Raw genomic sequence first — 23,025 nt, 5'->3', positions numbered from 1 at the left:
CACTGCATCCCTTTTAGTGTGATCATATACCTGATCAATTATCTGGATGCTCATGAGAGAGCAATAGGAAATACCAACCTTTTGCTGCCATGTAGTGTTTGTTCATTTTCTACGACCCAACTGTAGTATGGAAATGATCTTTGGTTATGGAAATTATCTTGCCTCTTTTTAAAGCAACTTCACATAACAATGAAGTGCAATGCATACATCAGTAATATGTACACCATTTCTCTAGAACCGATTCCCATCCTGGTATATGTAAATACATTTGAATTCATTTATGTTTATGATGCAACGTGAGAATGACCTTGGGAGACTGGTCCAGAGACACTGCATAGTGCAGTGGTTCCCAAACTTGACAACTTTAAGACTTGTGAACTTCAACTCCTAGAATTGTCCAGCCAGCAGTACAAAGATTTATTGTAAGCTTAAGCTCTCTATAAGAATCTGAACTACTCAATTTGTCAGGAGACATACTGGTAAGATTGTTCCAGTACACATATAGCTTTCTACCATGTCATCTTCATCTTTTTCCCGAGGTGAGTCTATGGGTATTTCCAAATAATGACATAGGCTACAGCTTAACCACCAATCAAACCAAGTTGGGCAGAAAACACAAAGGGCACCAAAAGGTATTGTTGGGCCTCTTAGTTCCTGTTGTTGTTAGTCGCAAAGTCGTGTGTGCCCCATCACGACCCCATGGACAACGTTCCTCCAGGCCTTCCTCTCCTCTACCATCCTCTGGAGTCCATTTTAGCTCATGCCTATTGCTTCATTGACTCCATCCAGCCACCTCATTATCTGTCGTCCCCTTCTTCTTTTGCCCTCAATCGGTCCCAGCATTAGGCTCCTCTCAAGTGAATCCTTCCTTCTCATTAGGTGGCCAAAGTATTTGAGTTTCATCTTCAGGATCTGGCCTTCTAAAGAGCAGTCAGAATTGATCTCCTCTAGGACTGACTGGTTTGATCGCCTTGCAGTCCATGGGACTCACAGGAGTCTTCTCCAACACCATACTTCAAAGGCCTCAATTCTTTGGCGCTCAGCCTTTCTCATGGTCCAACTTTCACAGCCATACATTGCAACTGGGAAAACCATAGCTTTGACTATACGCACTTAGTTTCTACATGTGCTTTATTGCAGATCCAGGCTATGTCCTCTCTTCCAAACTTTTCATCCCTGCTGTTTCTCATACATGATTTTCTGACTAATAGGCTTCAAGGAATTGTTAGAAAAGAATGGCATTTCCCCATGCAAAGCTAGTACCATGGGACAAAGATGAAAGATGCCAATTAAAAGAATTACAGAGCAGGACATTGGTTAACTGAGCCATTAGGGCATCATCATCTCTGTGGTTTGGCCAAGCTACGACACCCATTTCCCCTCTGGTTATATGTATGGGATCTATTAACTCGTTTTAATACAACTGAAATATGATCTAAAGTTATGTCCTTCCAAATGGGCAGGGCTGAATGGGATTGAGTGCAGCTAATAGATTTTAATGAGTGTGATTAACAAATGGGTGGGTATCACTAGCCCAACTTCAAAATATCTACGGCGGCCTTTTGTTTACTTGTATTACTGATACAGTTCAAGGGCAATCAAATAATCATTTCCAAGGAAACCATAGACTGAAACTTCCCTCATTTGCTGCCTGACAGTTTTGGTCTTGCGATTTGTCAATTGACTCCCCAGACATCTGAAGGGCGCCAGGTTGGGGAAGGCTCTACTACAGTAAGGTTTTTAAAAAAACCAAATAAACAAACCCTCATCTTTTGTTTCTATTCATCCTTCCCTTCAAAGGCGATGTGAACTGGGAATGTGTAAAGGGACACTGGAACTTCCAGCAATCAATATTCATGCTACATTAAGGTTTGTTTCCCTCCATATTCTTAGAATATTCTCTATTATGATATAAATAATTCCATTTTTCTAGTTCATGTTGAAATATCACGTGTTTCTTTGACTACGCTGATCCTGCTTGTTTGCACACGCAATTTGGTTGGAAGCAATTAAAGGTTTTTATACTTCTTTGCTTCTCTTCCTGTGGTATCACATGTGCTCTGTCCAGAGCTGGACCCTTGATCCCCCGCCCAGTGAATAGTAGATTGTCATACGAGTGTGGCACATGTGAACCGTCCAATATTTTGCACAAAGACAGCGCACAGAACCCCGGGGGGAATTGTGCTGGGCCCCCTGCTCAAAGGATGGTTGAATAGTCAAGAGGATCAGGTGGATTGATGATTTGTATTTGCAGAAGTAAATTGAATCAATTATTTATACCAACAGTCACCACCACTGATGGTCCACGAGAAAATTCTGGTGGTCCGCAGAAAAATTATTTGCATTTTTTATAATGCACTAAGTACTACTTATCTTTTTTAAAAAATCATCAGTGGTCTGTGGGATTTAAAATTATGAATTTAGTAGACCTGAGGTCCAAAAGGTTGGTGACCCAACCTTGTGAGATGAAGGCTGGAGCTGCCTCTTCTCCCCCTTTTTTAGCTGTCTTAGGAGCCTTTGCAGGGAGCTCCTCAGCTGCCTCAGATACTATCCCCCTTTTTTTCTTGAAGGCTGGGCTGACGAAGGACCAGCTAAGGGGCTGTCCGGTGGAGAGACTTGAGGAGAGCCCACTGCCCCATCTCCAGCATTGGAAGCCATTACAATGAAAGGGGAAAACAGCCACCCTCAAGCTTTTGCTGACAAACAAGCCCCGTTACCGACCGTTACTTCAAAATGGTGCCCGCTGTGTCTTTGCGCCAAAATAAACTGCCTCTCACTTTCAGTCAGGCTTAAAATGGCGTCCGCAGCTATCCCTGCGAGAGAAACAGCCAGCGATCCTTCTGGGGCTTTGCAGCCGCTGCGCTGGACTTCTGACAAAGCCACAGGGTTACCACCCTTGGGCTTGTCACCGGGGCACTTCCAAGCCGTCCGAAGCCAAGTCTTGTAAGTCAGGAGTTCCCAACCCCCTGGGTCACGTCCCAGTATCCGCCTGTGGGGCGTTTGGAACTGGACTGTGGAATCATCCCCTCCCCACCCCAGTCCTTGGAGACCACGGTTGTAAGTGATCCCTTGAAGTTCGTCTTTAACATTTCAACTCCAGACTCACCATTTGGAGGACCTTAAGTAAGTAGGATCAGGGGTTTTCAGGTGGAACTGAAATCCCCTCCTCTCCCGATAACCACACAAAAGTCTAGTTTACAGTCATGTTCAATGCTGTATGTTTACTTTCTTAAAATGTCAAGAAATTGCACTGTCCATTTTTGATCTGATACAACACAATCTGTTTCCAGGTCATTCGATCCTGTCAGTCTGGGGATGGCATTGTAATTTATCTACTCACGGATTTCATTTGGGAGGGGAGAGCACCAGAATCTGCCAGATACAAAAAAAAGACATTTGAGCAAAAAGAAATCCATTGTCTGCATGTATGAAACTAATGGCTCTCTTTTCAGGGTAGGGTGCTTTAAAAAAAAACAACACACTGCTATTCACAGCACTCCGACTCAGTCTGGTTTCATCTGTTCTCCACATCCATGGGCAAGAGGAAGCTACAGTGGGAAGATTCACGTTGCTGCGTGGCAGGACAGATCTGAATTGTGTTGCTGATGCTGGAGGAATGTGTATGTGAATGTCGCCACATGTCTGAAAAATAATTCTGGCTTTGGCTGCGAGGAGGGGAAAAAAGCAACATACTTAGGACTATAGCAAAGGCTCAATTTACTGGGTGGCTTAGATCCAGCACATGGTATATATTTTACATCCTTCTTCCATACCTTGCCTGGCCTCCCCCTCCCCCCCAATACACAATCTCACTACGAACAGTAAGAAAGACCCCTTTGAACACGACAAATGTCCCGTGTGGAAGATTCTTCAATTTAGGAATGTGTGGATCATTGTCATGAATGCCTGGGATGCTGCGACTGAACACAACTTTTCAGCACATGCAGACCCCAATCGATACGAAAGCAAAACAGATATGCACATTTCACATGAAGTGCCTTACATCCGTAGAAAAGTGGTTGTACCAGCAGCCGGATCCAATTAGAGTGAGTTACCTTCCATTATCCCACAAAGTGGATAGATATGGAAGGTATTAACTCCTCATTTGAATAATAAGGCTCTTGCATAGGCACTTGCGTTGTTGTTTTGACAGGTACAGAAAAAGAAATCCCCAAGAAATGAAAGTTACAGGGAATTCAAATGCCACATACTGGTTCGGATAATAGAGGAACAGTCTATCTTGCTCACAGTATCCATCCCCCATTCCCCACCCCTGGAGTTTACTCTTTGGAATAAGGCTGCCTACTTTTATGGATCCGGACAAACCAACCAGTCACAAGCACCGCAGGGCTATGCATTTTCATAGTTCCTTGATGCTGGAGGAATGGTCAAGTCAAGGACTCAAGTCCACAAGGAGGTGCAATTTGTTCCCACAAAATCCTATGGAAGGTAGAACAAAGTTTGTGTCTGTGTGATCTGTGTAATAGTGCAAATTAAAAAGGTCCAAGACCAAAAAGGTGTAATTAGGACAGTGGTTAGTAGGAACTGGGCTGGGTCAGTCCTATAAAGATATTGGCTATTGTCCGACATCCAATGTTTGTCTTCTGAACGTTCTCTCCATGCACAGTCCAGCTCCCTTGATGATGGGACATCTTCAACCGAGGGACCAAGTTTTGCTTTAAAAAAGGAGAATGACTTGGGCTCCTGTACAGCAGGGTCACTCTATGGACATCTTTGGTTCTGGAGGGGAAAGGCACCACCCCGACATCAGAGTAAAATGTCCAATTTGGCAGTCCATACAGCTGCTCTCCTGTGTCCTCTGTTTCTGCTGCTTGCATTGGCAGAATTGTGCACGTGGTAACACCCCAGGGGTAGCTATTAATCCTGGAAGGTCTACCATATGCCTTCTTTTACAGAGCCTCTCTGCCTGCACTTGGGAGTCAGTTTTCCAGCTTTAATGGCTGAGGGTAATGTGGGCTTTTGCGGCAGACCAGAGCCAGGACTGTGATACAAGTAACAAGCCACAAAGAATGATGTGTTCTTGCTGGAGGATAGAACAGCTCTTCATTGGTTCATGGGCTCTTCTTCCATTGGTTCTCCTTGCCGCCTAAAGCAGAAGAAGCCAAGACATTAAGGATTAGGAAAAGACACTGATCAAATCCAAGCTATGTCAGGTGCTTGGAAATAAATAGGTCAAACATTCAAGTCCTGCTTGGGATTTGTAGTTCTGGGAGGTGAGGGAGGTGGGAGGGAGTCAAAGGAAGCAGAGAGATCTGTCTGTCAGAGAGCTGAGTTGCCCCAGGGACCTACCTACCTACTGCAGCATAATGCAGGTCTGAGATGTGCCTCACATAGAGTTGCTCTTAAAGGATTTCCCAAAAGTGCAGAATGTCGCAGAAATTTCCCCAAATACAACTATATGGAGCAGTATTTACATGCTTGTATTAAACAGTTTGGGGATGGGGGCCAGGATAAAGTTCAATCTGACCTTAAGGTAAATTCATTTCTGTCCCTTAGATTTGGCTCTGGAGAGTAGGCTCTTATTTTTAATTAGAGGGATGCAAAAATAAGTAGGAATTAATTAGTTTGGGCAAACCCTAGCCATCGATCTTCCACATGCTTCCACAGCTGCTACACTAAAGACCATCCTTCCAATGGTCTTAAAAGGTGGATGGGAGAACACGGACTTAAATTCATGTTTCCTGGATCCCAATCAATCAATGTTATTTGAGATGCTGGTTTTATTTATTGTTTCCAAAACTGTGGCTTCTCCCCTTCGGTCAGACTTGATCTACTCTGCACGCCTCCCTGAACTGCAATTTTGACCCTGCTCACCCTTGTAGGTAGATGCACCACAGCTATTTTTCAAGACCAATTTGCGAGAGGTCCCAACATCTTGAAAGTAGCGCTGCATGAAGATGGTAAAATGGGGGAACGTTCCTTCTGCCCTTATGGCAGGGAGCGTAGAATTAAAATGCTCCAGCAGGCAAATAGTTTTTCAAAATAAAAACGGGGATGTGATGGGGTCAGCCTTTGATTGGTGCTGTTGCCCAAGACAATTTTGACTTCAGAAGCACCTCTCGCCTGGATAAGTTAGTCTTGGCAATAGCAATAGCAGTTAGGCTTATATACCGCTTCATAGGGCTTTCAGCCCTCTCTAAGCGGTTTACAGAGTCATCATATCGCCCCCACAGTCTGGGTCCTCATTTCACCCACCTCGGAAGGATGGAAAGCTGAGTCAACCTTGAGCCGGTGAGATTAGAACCGCTGAACTGCAGATAACAGTCAGCTGAAGTGGCCTGCAGTACTGCACCCTAACCACTGCGCCACCTCGGCTCTGGCTTCAACATTTGATACCCCTGCATTTTCCCAAAGCTACGTTGCAGACGGGTGGTTTTAATAATTAAGGGACATACTCACTTTTTTTCGGCCATTACAGAAAGTGAGGCCAGTGCGGTCACTGTCTCCACCTCTTCCACGTCATGACGCTGGGCTTCCAAAACTGAATACCCCACAGTGGGGGCAAAACGACGTACAGAGCTCCAGTACTGGCCTAGAAGAGAAAAGGCAGGATCAGTGTCTGCTCCAGCACACAATGCGCAGAGGGACCCACCTTGACTGAGTCACACAGTGTATCCAAGGTTCCGAATTGAGGGGAAATCAGCTGTGTTGTAAAAGCACCGGGGGGAGGGGGGATAGTTAAAGGCTCAATACAGCAAGCTTGGAACATACGCTGCGCTTTTTAGCCCTTTTCACAATACCAGCTGGATTCTAGCTATTCCAGATCTTGGCTATCTAGAACAATTCAATTTTTTTAAAAATGTTGCAGTTTGTAACTTCAAACTGCACACAATAAGAAAAATCTACCTTTCTTTCCACAGATCCTAAAATTGCATGGGTAGTTCATTCTTCTCACCTGGAATTCTTTAATTTTCATCACAAATTTGGGAGGCAGACTGGGCTGAGAGTTTTTTTTTTTTTACTTGCATCAGAGTCTCTCGGGCTTTAACCTGTCACTGTACCACTCAGTTTCTATATTACTGCTACACTAACAATAGTGTCATTGCATTGAAGAATTTGTTAAATATGGTCTGTGAGAATGTCCTTGGGAGACAGGAGGAGGAGGAACTGTCCTTGGGAGACAGGAGTAGCAGGCTAGGCAGGTAAAAGGCAGATTTGTCCACAAAAAGAATCAGTGTGTTAAATGTATATTTACCGACAAAGAAAGAAAGGTAAATTCCTTGTTGGTAAATATAAATTTAACACAAAAATAGTTTGTTGCAGAAGTGACTCCCTGTGAAGGGTCCTGGATTGGGGCTGAAAGGCAAAAGCGGAAGCCCTATTTTCTTTTGGATCTTTGGCCTGTCACACTTTCTATTATTCTACTATGCATTTTCTATTGTGGGGAAATGGGAGGGGGGATTGTACGGAGTATATGCTATATAGCCAAAACAAAATTCCTTCTAGAAAGCCAAGGTCATCCTTTGTCTTTGCACCTCTGCACCTGACCGGGACTGGATGGGTGAAACTGCCAGCATGGTAGTGGAAGATTGGACCGTGTGATGGGCTTGTGGGTGTGGGGTAAGATCTTGAACTTTCAACTACCATATTTTTCAGAGTATAAGATGCACCGGAGTATAAGACACACCAAGGTTTTGAAGAGGCAATTTTTTTAAAAAAGTAGGTAGGTAGATAGAGAGGAAGAGAGAAATATAGTAGGTAGGTAGGGAGAGAAAGAGAAATACAGTAAGTAGGTAGTAGGGAGAGAGAGAAGGTAGGCAGGTAGCAGTGGTGGGTTTCAAATTTTTTTAGAACTTCTGTAGGTGTGGCCTGCTTTGTGGGAGTGGCTTGCCAGCCATGTTACCGGGTGGGAGTGGCTTGCCAGCCATGTGACTGAATGGGAGTGGTTTGGCAATCATGTGACTGGGTTGGCGTGGCCAACTTGTAAAATGTGGTGAAACTCACTTAACAACGCTCTTGCTTGGCAACCAAAATGTTGACTCAGAAACTCTGACATTTGAAGCATGCAAATTTTAAAGCTGTCAAGTTACAAGACTCTTGCACCTCTAACCCTTTAGGGAAAAAAAACTCAGGGGTGTTCAAACTTGACAGCCTTAAGACTTGTGGACTTCAACTCCCAGAATTCCTCCTCCAGTCATGTTGGCTCAGGAATTCTGGCATTGAAGTGTGCAAGTCTTAAAGCTGTCAAGTTACAAGACCCTTGCACCCCTAACCCTTTAGAAAAAAACCCCCAGGGGTGTTCAAACTTGACAGCTTTAAGACATTAAGGTTTAGAGGCGGGCGGGGCGATTGGTGAGCCAGCCAATCAGTGAGCGGTGGGCAGGGCAAGCTTGGTGCAGATTGGCAGGGGGAGGGAGCTGGAACCGGTTCTAAAAGGCATGGTAGATTTGTGGAACCTCTTCTATAGAAGAGGTTAGAACTGGCAGGAACCCACCCCTGGTAGGTAGGTAGGTGGGTAGATGTTTCCTGGTGCATTTATCCAATTGCTGACAACCTAAGACTTGTTTCTGCTGGCACAGCACTTGATCAATGTAATTCTCATCAATCACTCTAACTAAAAAGCTTTCCAAAAAGGGGGGGGGGAGTTTTGGCACTCTGCAAACCTCCCCAAAACGGCCCGTTTTTCACGAAAACGGGCCAGTTTTTTTCAAATAAAAAGCATGAATAGCCTTGGAGGAGGGGCTTGCAGAGTGCTTCTGGGGGATGGGGGGGGCAATAAAGAACAAAAAGGCCCATTTTTCACAAAACGTGCCCATTTTTTGCCAAACAAATTGCATGCATAGCCTTATGGAGGCTTATAGAGTGCTGCTGGGAGCTGGAGGGACAAAAATAGGCCCATTTTTTGCTCATTTCTGCCCTCTCCAGCCCCCAGGAGCTCTATGAAACCCTCCATAAGGGTATGCACAGCTATTTTGGTGAAGGGGGTGGGGCTTCGGGAGGCAAAAAATTGCTGTATTTGATGTATAAGACGCACCCAGATTTTGAGCCTCTTTTTTGAGGAAAAAAGGTGCATCTTATACTCCAAAAAATACGGTACCGACGCGCCTTAAAAAGTTGGCTTTTCCAGCAAGCCAGCCTGGCCTGAACAAAACAAAATAAATTATTGATCATTGTTAATTTTAATCGAATTTTTTAAAAAATGTTATTGTTAATCCTAATTGGGTTTGTTTGGGATATTCTATTTTTTTTTTTTTTTAAGTTTTGTAATATGTGTTTTTTTTAATGTACGCCGCCCTGAGTCTTTGGGAGAAGGGCGGCATATAAATCCAATAAACCAAACCAAACCACGGGAGGTGGGGAAAACTGGGAAGCTTTCAGATGTGGCAACATGGCCCTCTTAATAAATTGGAACCTTGAGCAATACTTTGCCTTGGACTCTGTTTTAATTTTGGATGCTATTTGGAACCCTGACAAGCCATATGCTCCGTCCCATATTTGGGTAGACTAGGTTGCCCTGATTTTAAAACAAACAAACACTTAAAAAGAATTAGTGTGTGGCAAATATCTCAGAAGTGGCCATCCCTAACTTTTCTGGCTGCAAATGTGGTGCGGATTTGTCAGATTGGTATTTTCAGATTTGGAAGATTGGTATCAACTCTCAGAGGCAGTCCAAACAAGAGATTCTATCTATGAGTACTAACATTATTGTAAAGTTGCAGTAACAGAACCTTGTAAGTCTGAAAATATATCAGTCACCGCTTGCCATTACAAGGCCCAAGACACTAGGGAGGGCCCCTCGGAGACATTAGCCACGGTCCCATTATTTCTGCAGGCTAAACTGCCTCTTATCTGACCACTGCCTAGTCCTCTGTGTCTCTTCCTCCTGTCTCTCAAAGGCATTCCCGAAGACCAATGCAGTGCCAAGCAGCTGCTTGTAGCAGTTCCTCTCTTCCATGTGCCCACTCTATCCTTCACAATAAATGGAATCCCTCCACTTACTTTGCACCTCGATTACTGCCTCCAAGGAGTGCACAGCATTAGTGCTAGGTTTCTGCTGCAAGATCTCTTCTGGAAGAGGCTCAAGCTGTGGAATAAAAAGAGGTTTATCTGTAAGTTTGGCGCAAAGGAGGCAAGAGAAGGGGCCATAAGGATATCAGCAAGTGCATTGTTTGCTAAGGTGCGCTCGCTAACGTATGCATGCTGAAAGGCAACTGCCAGCAGGCCACAAAAAATAAATTTGAAGGAGGATCACAGCTTGGTACCAGAATATCATGGCTCTAAATTAGGCGGGATGTTTTTTTTTCCAGTGAATAAACAAAATAATAGGATTTCCTTGTTGTAGCTCTCTGTGAGTAACTAAGCTGGACTTACTTTCTTTTAAATAAAGAGGCATGTTTAGAATGAGTTATACAAAACCCCTGGGAAAGATTGCCTGGACTGCAAGCAATTCAACCCACACCCACCTATTTATTTATATATGCACCCACGCAGACACATATAAAATATAATCAATAGGGAAAGGAGGAGAGGATAAGGGAGGATCTTCATTTTGGGGGAAGCGTGACCGGCAGCTCTGTGAAGTTGGCAAAAACAAGGACAGAGTGATAAATGGGCATGGAGACGTAAGTTATAGATCTGCAGCCAGGCACCCTGGGCTATATCTTTGGCTGTCATGGTTGGTTAAATTTATCAATGAAGAGACAGTTGGCTTGGTAAGCAGGTTGTAAAACTGAGAGGAGGAGAAAAGACTCCTGCCAATTTAAAAAGCAGCCATCATTGAAACTAATTTGGATTTGAGAAGTTATTAACATAGGCCAGCGGCCAACGTTCTCGTCCCAGGAAAAGGTGTGCAAGGGAATGGTGCTCATTCAATTCCAGTCACTTTGGAATGGAAATGATTGTTCTCAATCCATGTTGATCCTCATTCAAACCTGATGTTGGAAAGACTGTTGAGCATTCCTGAGGCATGACCCTTGCCAAGAGAAGAGTGGGGAGTTTGATAATTCTCACGGACATCTGAAGCAGCTGTGGAGGTCCTGCATCAGTGCCCGGGTGAGGTAATGGTTGGGATGAGGGTGAACCAACCAAGACTCAATCCAGATCAAATATTCAATATGTTCCAAAAAGGAATATCCACTCTCTGAATTGTGGGCGGAGAGCCCATATCCTCCATGAGACCTTTGAGCTGAACTACTTGGAGTGCCCAGCTATGAGGAGTCCTTTGAGCTTTTCCAGTAGCCACCTGATATTGGCTGGCAGAACAAACCACTGGTTGCCACAGCTCATGACAACAGAAACTTAGTGATCATGATCAGGATTGCTAAGGTGGAGAGCTTTTCTAACCACCCTGCCTAACATTTGTAGAACTGAGAGGGACCAAATTTTTTCTCCCCAAGGAATCTTCCAAAAAACAAAAAAAATCACTGTTTCTGACACCTGCAAGGGGAGGATCTCCATGGTTTCCCCTTTCCTCTCAGTGACTCTGCTCCAATAGCACTGGGGGAAATGGGGATGTGTCTGTGCAGGGGCGGTGTTATAGAAAGGGGCTTCCTGTGTACATGTGCATCCAACTTCTGAACCAGGAACTCAGAGGTGGGCTGCCAATTTTTTTACCACCGGTTCGGGTGCGCTCCTGCACATGTGATGCTTCTGCGCATGCACAGAAATGTCCAGGCAGATGGGTGAAGCCTCTCGCCACCAGTTTACTACCAGTTTGCCCAATCAGGTACAAATCGGCAGCAACCCACCTCTGCAGGAACTGATGGTATCATGAGGTTCCCAAATGACTCATCAAGTTATTATGTGGGGCTGGCGTGGTCTTTAAAAGCCAAAAGAGCCACTTTGGCTCAAAGCTCTTTGTATTGGATTTTTAGTTAAGCCAGCTCAAATACTTGGGTCCAGTTTTGTTTGGCCACAGTTGCCAGAAATGACCCCTCAGCATGTTGCAACATGGTGTATCTATAAAGTGAATGTTGCTAGATTATTAAATGTGAGTGGCACAGTCTGCTGGTCTCTTTCCTGGCCTGGGGGATCCTTGGCACATATCCATCTTGGTTGCCCATTTCTGGACCAAAAGTTCTTCTTGGCCATTCATGCCCTGGTCACTTCCTGGTGGGATTATGGAAATGTACTTTGCTTGGTCTCTTGAAGACCATCCAGAAATTACAACTGGGTCCAGAGTCTGGTGGTGATTGCAGTCCTTGTCACTCCAGGGTTTGCCCATATTACACCACTGCTGTGTGAACAGCACGGGCTTCCATGTTATTTTCCCCTGAGTGCAATTCAAAAAGTTGATTATCTCCTTTGAAGTCCAAAATGGATCAGATAATTTGTGAAACTACTTGTTTCCTGAGAGTGTCTACTTGTTCTACCAAGTGAGACAGGCTGAGGCCGCACCAAATCAACTCACCTCGTTACCCAGCAGAGCAGACACACAGGCTTCCGAAGCATCACAAATGGCGGTCAAGTCATGGCCTCCTTCCAGGGCTAGAACGAGAGCCCCACCAGCCACATTCATCAACTGCCTGGTCATATAACCAAAACCTGCAGAGGAAACCAAAAGTAACCAGGGAATCAGACAAGAGTGCAAGCCCTTCCTGGCTAGAGACTGAGGACATCCTTTCCCCTCAAAAAACGAACAGAAGAGAAACCTTTTTTTTGGGTGAGTCATCTAACTCTGCTCTCACCAAATTTTCTGGCTTCCTGAAACCCTCCACACGTCCTTCCTCTTGCTAGAGAAGGTGTTCTACATGTTTCAAGGAGGATTGTATCGTTTTCTTGTTCTGCATCTGCAAAGATCTGGTCTTTAAGCAAAGCCTATAGCTGGGCATTACAAAAGAAAAGCCTGCACACCAGAGATGGTATTCAGCCAATTCTCTCTGGTAGCGGTGGCTGCGGGAGGCTCTGCCCACCCTAACATAACGTGCGAGCACTGTGCATGCGCAGAAGCACACACTCACATCTGCGAACCGGTAGAGAAGGTAAGTGAATCCCACCGCTGCTGCACACACAACTCTGACCACACAACTCATCTTTGTCATAATTCCGTGATGGCAAACCTATAGCACGCAGAACCCTCTATGGGCACCCGCGCTATCACCATCTGCTCGCCAACCGATCTTAGTGTGTGCTGGAGCCCCGGAAACCCAAAGACCATCTGGCTGGCGCACGCAAGCACACCGGCCAGCTGGCTTTCAGGTTTCCGGGACTCCGGCACACACCCACGTTCCGGTTGGGCACTCGATGCTGAAAAGGTTCGCAATCCCTATCATAATTGGTTTCCTTTCACATGCTTCTAAAGAATCATGAAAGGAAACTTGAAGAAAACCATTATATGGTAAGATATCCTCTCTGGCACATTCCCTCTTAATGATCATTCAAGCTCTCAAAAGTATTGCCCTTTTAGAGATGCTGCAGAGTCCTCAGGCAACAGCTGGACAGATGTTCTCTCTGGGCAAAGAGCAAACTGCCCATTCTCCCATCAGAGTGTCCATCACTCTTAACTGATTAACTGCCACCTTGAAGGACCCCTTACATTTGGCTGAGACTTTGTAACCCCCCAGCGGAGGAGGGTGGCCATCAGCTGCATCGAAGCCTGCAGATACCAGCACCACATCCGGGGAGAACTCTTGGGCAATTGGCATCACCACCGTCCTGCAAAGGAGGAGGAAATGAAATTAAAATTCAGAAATTAAATTAAATCAGGATGGTTAGCATCAGTGACTCTCTGGACTCCTTAGATGCGTCAGGCTTTTATTCACAACATAAAACGTTGCTTTGCTTAGGCACCGTGATGGGCCAGGATGGGGTATGATTGAAAAAAAAAGCAACAATTTTATACATGTAATTTTCCATTTATACCAGTTCCGCAATGCTGCTAGATCTCTTTTATTGTTTATTATTTTTTAAAAAAAATGCAATAATTCATTTCCATGATACGCTGAAGTATAAACGTGAAAAGGACAAGAAGTTGTGCAACTAGGCACAGTGTTATACTAAATAATTTAAAATATCATGGAAATCACTAGATCTCCCGAGGCCCATATTAACACTGAGGTTGAACAAATCTGGATTTGGCCCCTGCTTGAATGGAAGAGAGGCCATCTTGAGATAATTCCTGCCCTGTTCCCCCCCCCCCGCATCCCAAGTCATCCCACTTCTTTCAATGGGACATAAATTTTTTTAAAATGGGACACCAAAGTATGACTCTTCCAACCACATGTGATGCTCAGCTACATACAGTTTTCCCTCAGGAAATTACTTTTTAACAATCCTTCATACCAGATACATTCTTGAGGGCTGAATCTGTCTTGGAGAAACAGTGCTCTCTCTCTCTCTCTCTCTCTCTCTCTCTCTCTCTCTCTCTCTCCCTCCCTCCCTCCCTCCCTCCCTCTTTCTCTGTCTCTCTCTCCGTCTGTCTCTGTCTCTGTCTCTCTCTGTGTGTCTGTGTCTCTGTGTGTGTCTCTCTCCGTCTCTCTCTGTCTCTCTCTCTCTCTCTGTGTCTGTGTCTCTGTGTGCCTCTGTCTCTGTCTCTGTCTCTCTCTCTTTCTCTGTCTCTCTCTCTCCGTCTGTCTCTGTCTCTGTCTCTCTCTGTGTGTCTGTGTCTCTGTGTGTGTGTCTCTCTCCGTCTCTCTCTGTCTCTCTCTCTCTCTCTGTGTCTGTGTCTCTGTGTGCCTCTGTCTCTGTCTCTGTCTCTCTCTCTTTCTCTGTCTCTCTCTCTCCGTCTGTCTCTGTCTCTGTCTCTGTCTCTCTCTCTGTGTCTGTGTCTCTGTGTGTGTCTCTCTCTCCATCTCTCTCTGTCTCTGTCTCTGTCTCTCTCTGTGTGTCTGTGTCTCTGTGTGTGTCTGTGTTTCTGTGTGCCTCTGTCTCTGTCTCTCTCTCTGTCTCTCTCTCTCTCTGTGTCTCTGTGTCTGTGTGTGTGTCTGTCTGTCTCTCTGTGTCTCTGTCTGTGTGTGTGTGTGTGTGTGTGTGTGTCTGTCTCTCTCTGTGTGTGTGAACCCCCTCCCTCCAGCATTTTTCCATTTTCCTCTTCAGCATTTTTTCCATTAATAAACATATAAACAATTTTGCTCAAGTGGAAGATAGCAATTTTAGCAGGAAATCCCACCCCAAACCTCTCTGGCAGATGAAAGGTATAAAATGTCCCCTTACCCCCACCCTTGACCGCATTAAGTTTTTAAAAATCCATTCCCCCCCCCCAAAAAAAACGAAACAAAGCTAAACAAATGAAAATAACTTTGGTGAGAAGGTAAACTGAACGCAACTCAGCATGAGAGGTGCCTGACCAATGGCCACCGGCCCCAACCTCCTGCAACCTCTAGTATCAAGCAAGGACTGTTGTGTATATAATTTCAGGCTCATCAATTCACAGTCTACAAAACTACTATTTCCTCCCCACCTCCAAGAAAAGCAGAGATTCTTTTTTTCTTGTTAAAGAGCAGACTGTCGACTTATATCTCCCTTCCTTGGGCTATTTTCCAGGCTCTGTTAACTGGTTTGAGTTTGAAAGCAGGTCCGTGCTCTTCCCGCAGAAAGCCATCATCCAGCCCTCTTTGGGAGACAATGGCAGTTTAAGGCGGCTTGGAACAGCTCCCAACCAGTTCAGGGAGGAAGCTGACTTGGATTGGAACTCCTCCCCTGATGCCCCGCCTCATTCCCAGACCTCGTACGCGGAGAGCCCGACAGGCCTTCCATCTTGCCCCACTGGGACATAAAGAGAATCTCATCCGTCAGCTAGATCGCATTTGGCAAGCGGCTCAAAGAGGCACGGGGCCTGGGAGCTGCATTTCTGCGTGGAGCAAAAGTGGGGCTCTGTGGGGCAGGGGAAAGAAACTATTTATAGAGCCCTTTTAAGTGCAATCAAAGCACATGTGCTGGGCAGCTGTGTGAGGGTGGCCTTTTGCCAGAGCCCAGGCTTGGCACAGTTAGGCCTTGCGATTCAAAAGGGAGACTCTGCCAAGTGCTGTGGGTCTCGTTTATCAGGCCGGAAAGGCTAGCTCTGACCATATGGCATTCCCAAGCTCTACTAACTATTGGCTGGGTGGGGGTTTTTTTTGGGGGTGGGGTGTAAGAGGCTCACCAGAACACAGCTCCTCAGCATGCTATAGAGTGGTGACGCAGCAGAACAATTCAAAATGCCAAAGAGATGCCTCAGTATTTGCAGGAACGATTCTTCTAAGAAAGTGGTGCCCAACCGTTTTTTGGCCATGCCCCACCTAAGCATCTCTAAAATCCTGATTCCCCCCCCCCCCTTGTGACATTGAGCCAAGGTGGCGCAGTGGTTAAATGCAGCACTGCAGGCTACTGCTAGATCAGCAGTTCAGCGGTTCAAATCTCACCGGCTCAGGGTTGACTCAGCCTTCCATCCTTCCGAGGTGGGTAAAATGAGGACCCAGATTGTTGGGGGCAATATGCTGACTCTCTGTAAACCGCTTAGAGAGGCCTGAAAGGCCTATGAAGCGGTATATAAGTCTACTGCTATTGCTATATAATTCTTACTTTACTCAAAAAGTAAGCTCTACTGATGCAGAGGCCATTAACGTGGTTTACACAAGGTCCAAAATGCCACCACTAAAAAATCAAATTGCCCCCTTGTGGGGCATGGGCCTCACGTTGGGAACCACTGTTTTAAAGCAAAGGTGGACCCCTGGTAAGCTCCAAGGTCTCAGGCAGCTCTCAAGTCATCTTTCTGTAGCCACTTAGTTGCTTTGTCTGTCATAGCTAAAACCTTAAGGCAGTTTCCAAAATTAAATTTGAGACGGAAACCCTAGAATAGGTGAGGAAATAATGTTTCTCTTGAACGGGATGTAGCTCCATATTGCTTTCCTACATTACTGGTTGCACCAGGGGTGGGTTATGGAAGAGGAACCTCTATAGAAGAGGTTCCAAAAATCTACAGTGCCGTTTAGAACCGGTCCCAGCTCCCTCCCCCTCGCCTGTCCACACATCATCAAGATGAAGAGCGAGAGGAGGAATTCTGGGAGTTGAAGTCCACAAGTCTTAAAGCTATCAAGTTTGAACACCCCTGGGGTTTTTTCCCTAAAGGGTTAAGGCTGTAAGGGTCTTGTAACTTGACAGCTTTAAAATGTGCCTGCTTCAAATGCCAGAGTTTCTAAGCCAACATTTTGGTTGCTAAGCAAGAGCGTTGTTAAGTGAGTTTCACTACATTTTACAAGTTGGCCACATGGCTAGCAAGCCACTCCCACCCAGTCACATGGCCGGCAAGCTACTCCCACAAAGCAGGCCACACCTACAGAAGAGGTTCTAAAAAATTTTGAAACCCACCACTGGGTTGCACCATACAATTGCTAATGGCACTTCATACACCAGACATGACCTCTACTTTGGCCTTAGGAAGCTCAACTAAGAATGAGAAAGACCGTAACCCTAACCCTAACCCTAACATACAACAGAGCCACTATCTCTTACCCCAGTCTTCTCAGCAACATGAGGATCATAACATTGACCTGCCTTACTGGATGGTTGCAGAAAAAATAGCAAAATAATGTCTGTAACAGGAAGGTGACTTGCATACTCAAAAAAAAATAAAAATGCTATGAGTATATGGGAAGCTTAGCAACACAGGTCTTAGCAACTGGGATGATGATGGCACGAGGGAGGACTCTTAACATAGTGCCTCTGTCATTGACTTCACATCCTGGGGAGAAACTATATTATAACAGCTCTAAGTCACAAAAGAAGGAACTGAACTGGTTTGGTCTTTAACATTTTCAGAAGTTTGGTAGGAGCAGCCAGGACTGTGGGCCAATGGAGTGGGGAGAGGAGATGGAGAAAGTATGTCAGAGCTACCAGCGGAGGTGTGCGTGCAACTTCTGACAACCCAGGAAAGAAAGATTTACAGCCTGATCCTATGTTTAATCATGTTTATTTGGAAAAAATCCCACTGGACTTCATGAGCCTGACTTCCAAGTATAAACACTCTTAGGCTTCCTTCCCTGACTCTGAAGTTTTGCCCGCCCCGTTCCCTGCCTTCCTGTCCCATATGATGAAAACAATCAGCCAAGAAAAACAGGCATGCTTGCAGCCCTTTAGACGATGTTCCTACAGGCTACTAAAAGTAAGCTTGTTCAAATAAATCATCCTGCCTACTTTGTTCCTCAGTTCTGATCTTTGGCGCTGGGGTAGCAAAGGGTTCACATCTTACATCAAACGATAAGCTCAGCTCCAGAATTAGCACAGGAGCTATTGCAAGGAGGAACAAAGCACACTTAAATCTGGCCTTAAAGTGGGACCAAACCTGCCAGATGCTCTCCTTGAATCATCCTCAACATGATGCCAGATGAAACAAGTTGTCATCTCAGACATCTGGGGAGCACCAGCTTTGAGGAATCTATCCTAACTCGGCTTGCCTGTTCTTTTCTTCCTTCATTTCCCCTCCTCCCCCCCCCCCTTCAGCTAAAAGTAAATTGTTCCATTGCATCTAAAATGTTATTCAGAGCAGCCTTTGCCAACGTAAGTCAACATGGCCCTTATTGGAAGAATAGGCATTGTATCAAAGATTGTGTCAGGCGGGCCTACCGGAAAGCTGCCAAATACTCTGGATCTCCCATGGGGGGTTCAAGGCCTCCTGTCCAAGCCACATTGACGGTGAAACCTTCTCCGGCCCCAGAGCCCACCTGAAAAAGAAAAACAGGGAGCAAGTCAGGCCCCCACTGTTGAGATGACCACATCTCCAGATCAACCGAACAGCCTCATTGCAGCCATGTAGAGGATCCTAATGTCCAAGGCAATTCAACTAAAAATATCCCAATCTTAAATTTATTATATTGATAGCACCGGATGGATGACCTGCATTCAATAACAGGAAAATAGCAATTTGTGGATGCTTCCTTAACTCCACTGTTATGGTTTTGCTTCTGGTGATCTTATCGTAGTAAATGATCATGTGCACATTTATTTTTGGGTGTGTGGGTGGGAGGCATTTTTTGGAACACAAAGCATATTCACCATAAACTGGGAGGGAAGCCCGAGTGCTACATTTTCCTATGATAAGAAATCAGATTTCACATCTTTAGCTATTCAGATACTTTTTCCCCAACAAAACCACAAATGTCTTAGAATTAAATGACCTCTTCTTTGGGAATTATTTCTCTGAAATACAGCATTTATTTACTGCATTCCTTAAAAAAAACAAACCTCAAAGCAAATATTCTCCATTTGCCCCATAAAAGGAAACTCATAGGTTTTTCCAAGGATAAGTGTTTTTCTATTATAAATTTAACTGGGCTACTTCCTGTACTGGATGAAACATCAGAATCAACTCCAAAATTCTCCCCCCAAATGTCATTTCAGGAAATAATTCCTCGGTAATGTTAATATAGATTTCCCCCCATCCCCGGGGGAAAAAAATCCAGTTAATGAGGGAGTGAAGGTTATATACAGAAGAATTTTCATTCTAAATTGGTGATTCTTAGAAGAGTGATCAGTAGAAGAATCCTTCTGCACTATTTCTGGAGTGCTGCATAGCCTTACTGTACATCAAACTTACACACAGTATCTTTTGGGAATCAAATCCCAAGTACTATTCTAATGCACAGTGTAGGCAACAGTAGTTTTCCAAATATTCATGTGCATGTTATGCTTAAATGTTCTTGTAAAAGAAAAATGTTCAGTTATTTTCATGTGCAGGAGTATACTGATCTTCCGCTCTTTCTTTCCTGCAAAAGAAGAAGGTCCGATTTTATAAAATTCAGGGGAGGGTGGTGGTGGCTAAGTTTCCACTATACTTGTGTGGCATCCCATAAGCATTGGAGAACTGCTTGTAAGTGCTTATTAGCCTCTTCTGGCACACCTGGTCATTCCAAAGTTGAGCCCGTGGCCAATGAATGGTGCAGCGCGAATGCCCCAATGTTTTAAGAGGTGGCATGAATGCAGCACAGAACAGGCAAACTTTTCTGTGTGAAATATAGTTCTGTTAGCTTTTTGGGTAGGAGGCTTCTGACCTAGACAGAGGTTTACTCCAAGAGAAAACTTTCTGATGTCCCCTTCATTTTGGAGTTAGAACCGAGAACCTGGCTTGTTTTGTGTGTGAAAGGAAAGAGGGAATGGTAGCATTTTCCACGAGGAGGAGGAGGAAGAGGAGGAGGAGGAGGAGGAAGAGAGGGGAGATGAAGAAAATGGATAGGAATGGGAGGAAATCCTCCTCTGAAGTGTAAGTAATCACCCTTCTAAATCACACCATGTCTGTTAGTTGGGCGAGAGAAAGACAAGAAAAGAGAAAGAGTTGAAAAAAAAATCCATGGCAGCTCTCCTTTGGGGCAGGGCTCACCATCAAAACTGACAGTGTGTCTGATGAAAGGGGGGGGGGAGAAACAGCTTATAAAGGGGATGGAGGGGAGGGGGAAGCCTTGAGTGATATGCCACAGTCTCCCAGGGATTTGTACGGCATCATAAACAATGCTTCAGCTCCTTTGATATCTCCTGCTCGGAGAGAGAGATGAGAACCAGATGGGGGCCAACTCCAATCCTGGCCACTTTCAGCACTAAGCCCCTTTGAAAGCAGGTTGTAAAGCATGATGGATTTGAAATACCAGAAAAGCCCAATTGATTCGCCCTCCTCCCACTCTCAGCTGGGGCAAAGTTCTCTGTCTTCTTCTTAGAGTTGGAAATGTTCAGCTGTGGCTTAATGAAGTTCTCCGGAGAACTTTCTTGCTCCTCAAATGCATTTATGTTTCTAACATCCCTTAAAAAAAGAAGAAGCCAAAAACCAATGATGTTTACATTTCGATGAATTTCCAAGGGCATGTCTATGTTTTCTAACCTGCAGCCAAGAAAGGCTCCATATGGATGGACTGAGCAGGAGGTTCGCCAGCGCCCTTGGGGAACAAGGCTGAGGATGGAGTCTCTGAGAGAGGGATGTTTGTCAGCTGAGTTAAGACTTAAAAGACTAGGAAGGCTGAGTGTGGGTAAAATTAAAGAAAAACTAAGCGGGTAGAGGTGCAAGAGGCCTAAAAGTGCCACCAGGAATCTAAAAAACCAAGAAAAGCAGATACCAACTGCAGACAGAGGAATTTAGCGGATACGACATACAGTTGTTTAGAGGTTGTAGGTAATAAGGGCAGTAAAGCATAAAGTGGTCAGACTTTGTTTCTTAGGAGGGTTCCTGTGCCTTTAAGAAGTGGCTTCTACTTTTATGGAAGCATTGTGATCCTTCTAGCTTAGAAGAAGTCAGGAATGAGGATGCTATAGCCATGCCTTAATTTGAGATATAATAGAGTTGGAAGGGACCAAGGAGGTCTTCTAGTCCAACCCCCTGCTTAGGCAGGAAACCCTACACCACTTCAGACAAATGGTTACCCAGCATCTTCTTTAAAACTTCCAGTGTTGGAGCATTTACAACTTCTGGAAGCTAATTGACTATCTAGTTTTGTTTGTTCTATGGGTAGTGATTGAAGGGGTTGAATTGTAACTGAAGAGATAAAGTTCAATTCTCTTTCCAGCACGGAGCTCTGTAGTCTCTCTCTCTCTCAGCCAAACATATCTCACAGAACTGTTAATGGGACAGAATTGTTGAAATTCCCACATCCGTTGCAAGGTGGAAAAGGCAAGATAGAAATGCAGTAAAATGAATATTAAAAAAAAAAAAAGTACACAGAATCATTTTTGAACAGGAGCATTTTGCAGAGATTTGCATTTTCACTATTGTACAGAGATGTGAGGTGGGGGAGGGGAGAGACATTCCTGGCACACAGCAGTTCCTGATCTGGCAGTTGGTTCAAGTGGTTTGAGATATACTATTTAGTTTGCAAGGTTCAAATTCACCAACAATCTCATGGGGCTCAAATTTGGGGTCTCCCTTTTTCTGCAGGGTATCAGTAATATTCTGATACAGGGAAACAGACACAGGTATGTGTAAAACAGGAGATCACCTCATCAGCTGCTCCGCTACCAGGGAAGAAGTTGCCATCATCATAGCGATGCAAGGAGAGATAGAGGACATTTGGATCTCTGTAGAAAACTTGCTGTGTCCCGTTACCATGGTGAACATCCTGAGGGGGAGGAAAAGAGAAGGTAAGAAGCCTGTGAGTTGTCCCAAAGGTGCTTTTTTCAAGAGGCAACAGGACTTTCTTGTTTTTCTTCGAAGACGTTTCGCTTCTCATCCAAGAAGCTTCTTGAGCTCCTGGTGTTGAGCTGAAGCGAAACATCTTCAAAGCAAATGAGAAGCGAAACCCCTTCAAAGAAAAAACACGAACTGAAGAAGTTTCTTGGATGAGAAACGAAACGTCTTCAAAGAAAAACAAGAAAGTCTAAGCGCCTTTGGGACAACCATGACCTGCATGACTGAGAATCTCCATAGACATTAAGCCTGTGAAGTTGGTTCACCTATGGTCATTATCTGCCAGTGCTCTTCTATTTTACAACCTATTATAGCCTTCCTCCAATGCTGTGCCCTCCAATCGGTCAAATTCACACACAACATTAAACTCAAGTTAGCAAAACACAATTGCTGGGTTCATGTAATATTTTGTAGCCGAGCACACGACCTATATAGCAATAACGTGATCCCAACCACAACATGTCAACTTCCCAATTCCCTTTTTGCCATGTCTAGTGTAGTGGCAAATTCAGCTGATGCGGGAATATGACCCCTGTCACTTTCAGTCAACCAGCTTGGTGGAGGGGATTATGAGGCTTGTAGGATAGCAGATGAAAAGAGTGCCAGGTTCGAGATGTTTTTCCTTTCATTTCCACAAGGATAACAAGAGGTTTTCTGTCTGACAAGTGAGAAGAGGAACTCACCCAGTCGACAATCAATATCTTGCCGATTTTTCCTTTTTGCTGGAGCTGCCTGGCTGCAATTGCCACTGAATTGAAGAAACAGAAACCCCTGCCAAGGAACAAGGAGAACAAGAAGCTGGTGAACAACCAAAATAGACAGTAAATGTATTTATGGGACATCTTGCCCAACTGCTTTACACCAGCCTCCCCAAAGTAATCCAATCTCTCTTCATGCAAAGACCATCCTACAGTATGGGCAAGAGGGACTCTTTCCCTAAGTCCTGCAGAGACCCCAGGGGCCAGGTGTTATGCAAGGGGGCCATTTGC

General features: G+C 44.8%; 1 protein-coding gene across 4 annotated transcripts in view; it reads right to left on the bottom strand.

Moving 5' to 3' along the window:
• Positions 1–3,700: 3,700 nt before the first annotated feature.
• The window catches only part of HDAC7 (histone deacetylase 7), a 233,531-nt gene continuing 214,206 nt past the window's right edge, over positions 3,701–23,025 (bottom strand). For all 4 annotated transcript variants that reach the window (XM_032211336.1, XM_032211337.1, XM_032211338.1 and 1 more), the window contains 8 exons: positions 22,720–22,807; positions 21,849–21,968; positions 18,499–18,596; positions 13,496–13,614; positions 12,371–12,504; positions 9,961–10,045; positions 6,421–6,553; positions 3,701–5,107 (listed from right to left, as the gene is read on the bottom strand). In XM_032211336.1, the coding sequence (XP_032067227.1) occupies positions 5,065–5,107; positions 6,421–6,553; positions 9,961–10,045; positions 12,371–12,504; positions 13,496–13,614; positions 18,499–18,596; positions 21,849–21,968; positions 22,720–22,807 (820 nt within the window). In that variant the 3' untranslated portion in view covers positions 3,701–5,064. The remainder of the gene's footprint in view (positions 5,108–6,420; positions 6,554–9,960; positions 10,046–12,370; positions 12,505–13,495; positions 13,615–18,498; positions 18,597–21,848; positions 21,969–22,719; positions 22,808–23,025) is intronic.

The sequence above is a fragment of the Thamnophis elegans genome, chromosome 2 (assembly GCF_009769535.1).
Source record: "Thamnophis elegans isolate rThaEle1 chromosome 2, rThaEle1.pri, whole genome shotgun sequence".
Classification (NCBI taxonomy): Eukaryota; Metazoa; Chordata; class Lepidosauria; order Squamata; family Colubridae; genus Thamnophis; species Thamnophis elegans.
The sequence above is the reverse complement of the archived record's forward strand: the minus strand, read 5'-3'. Positions and strand labels throughout refer to the sequence as shown.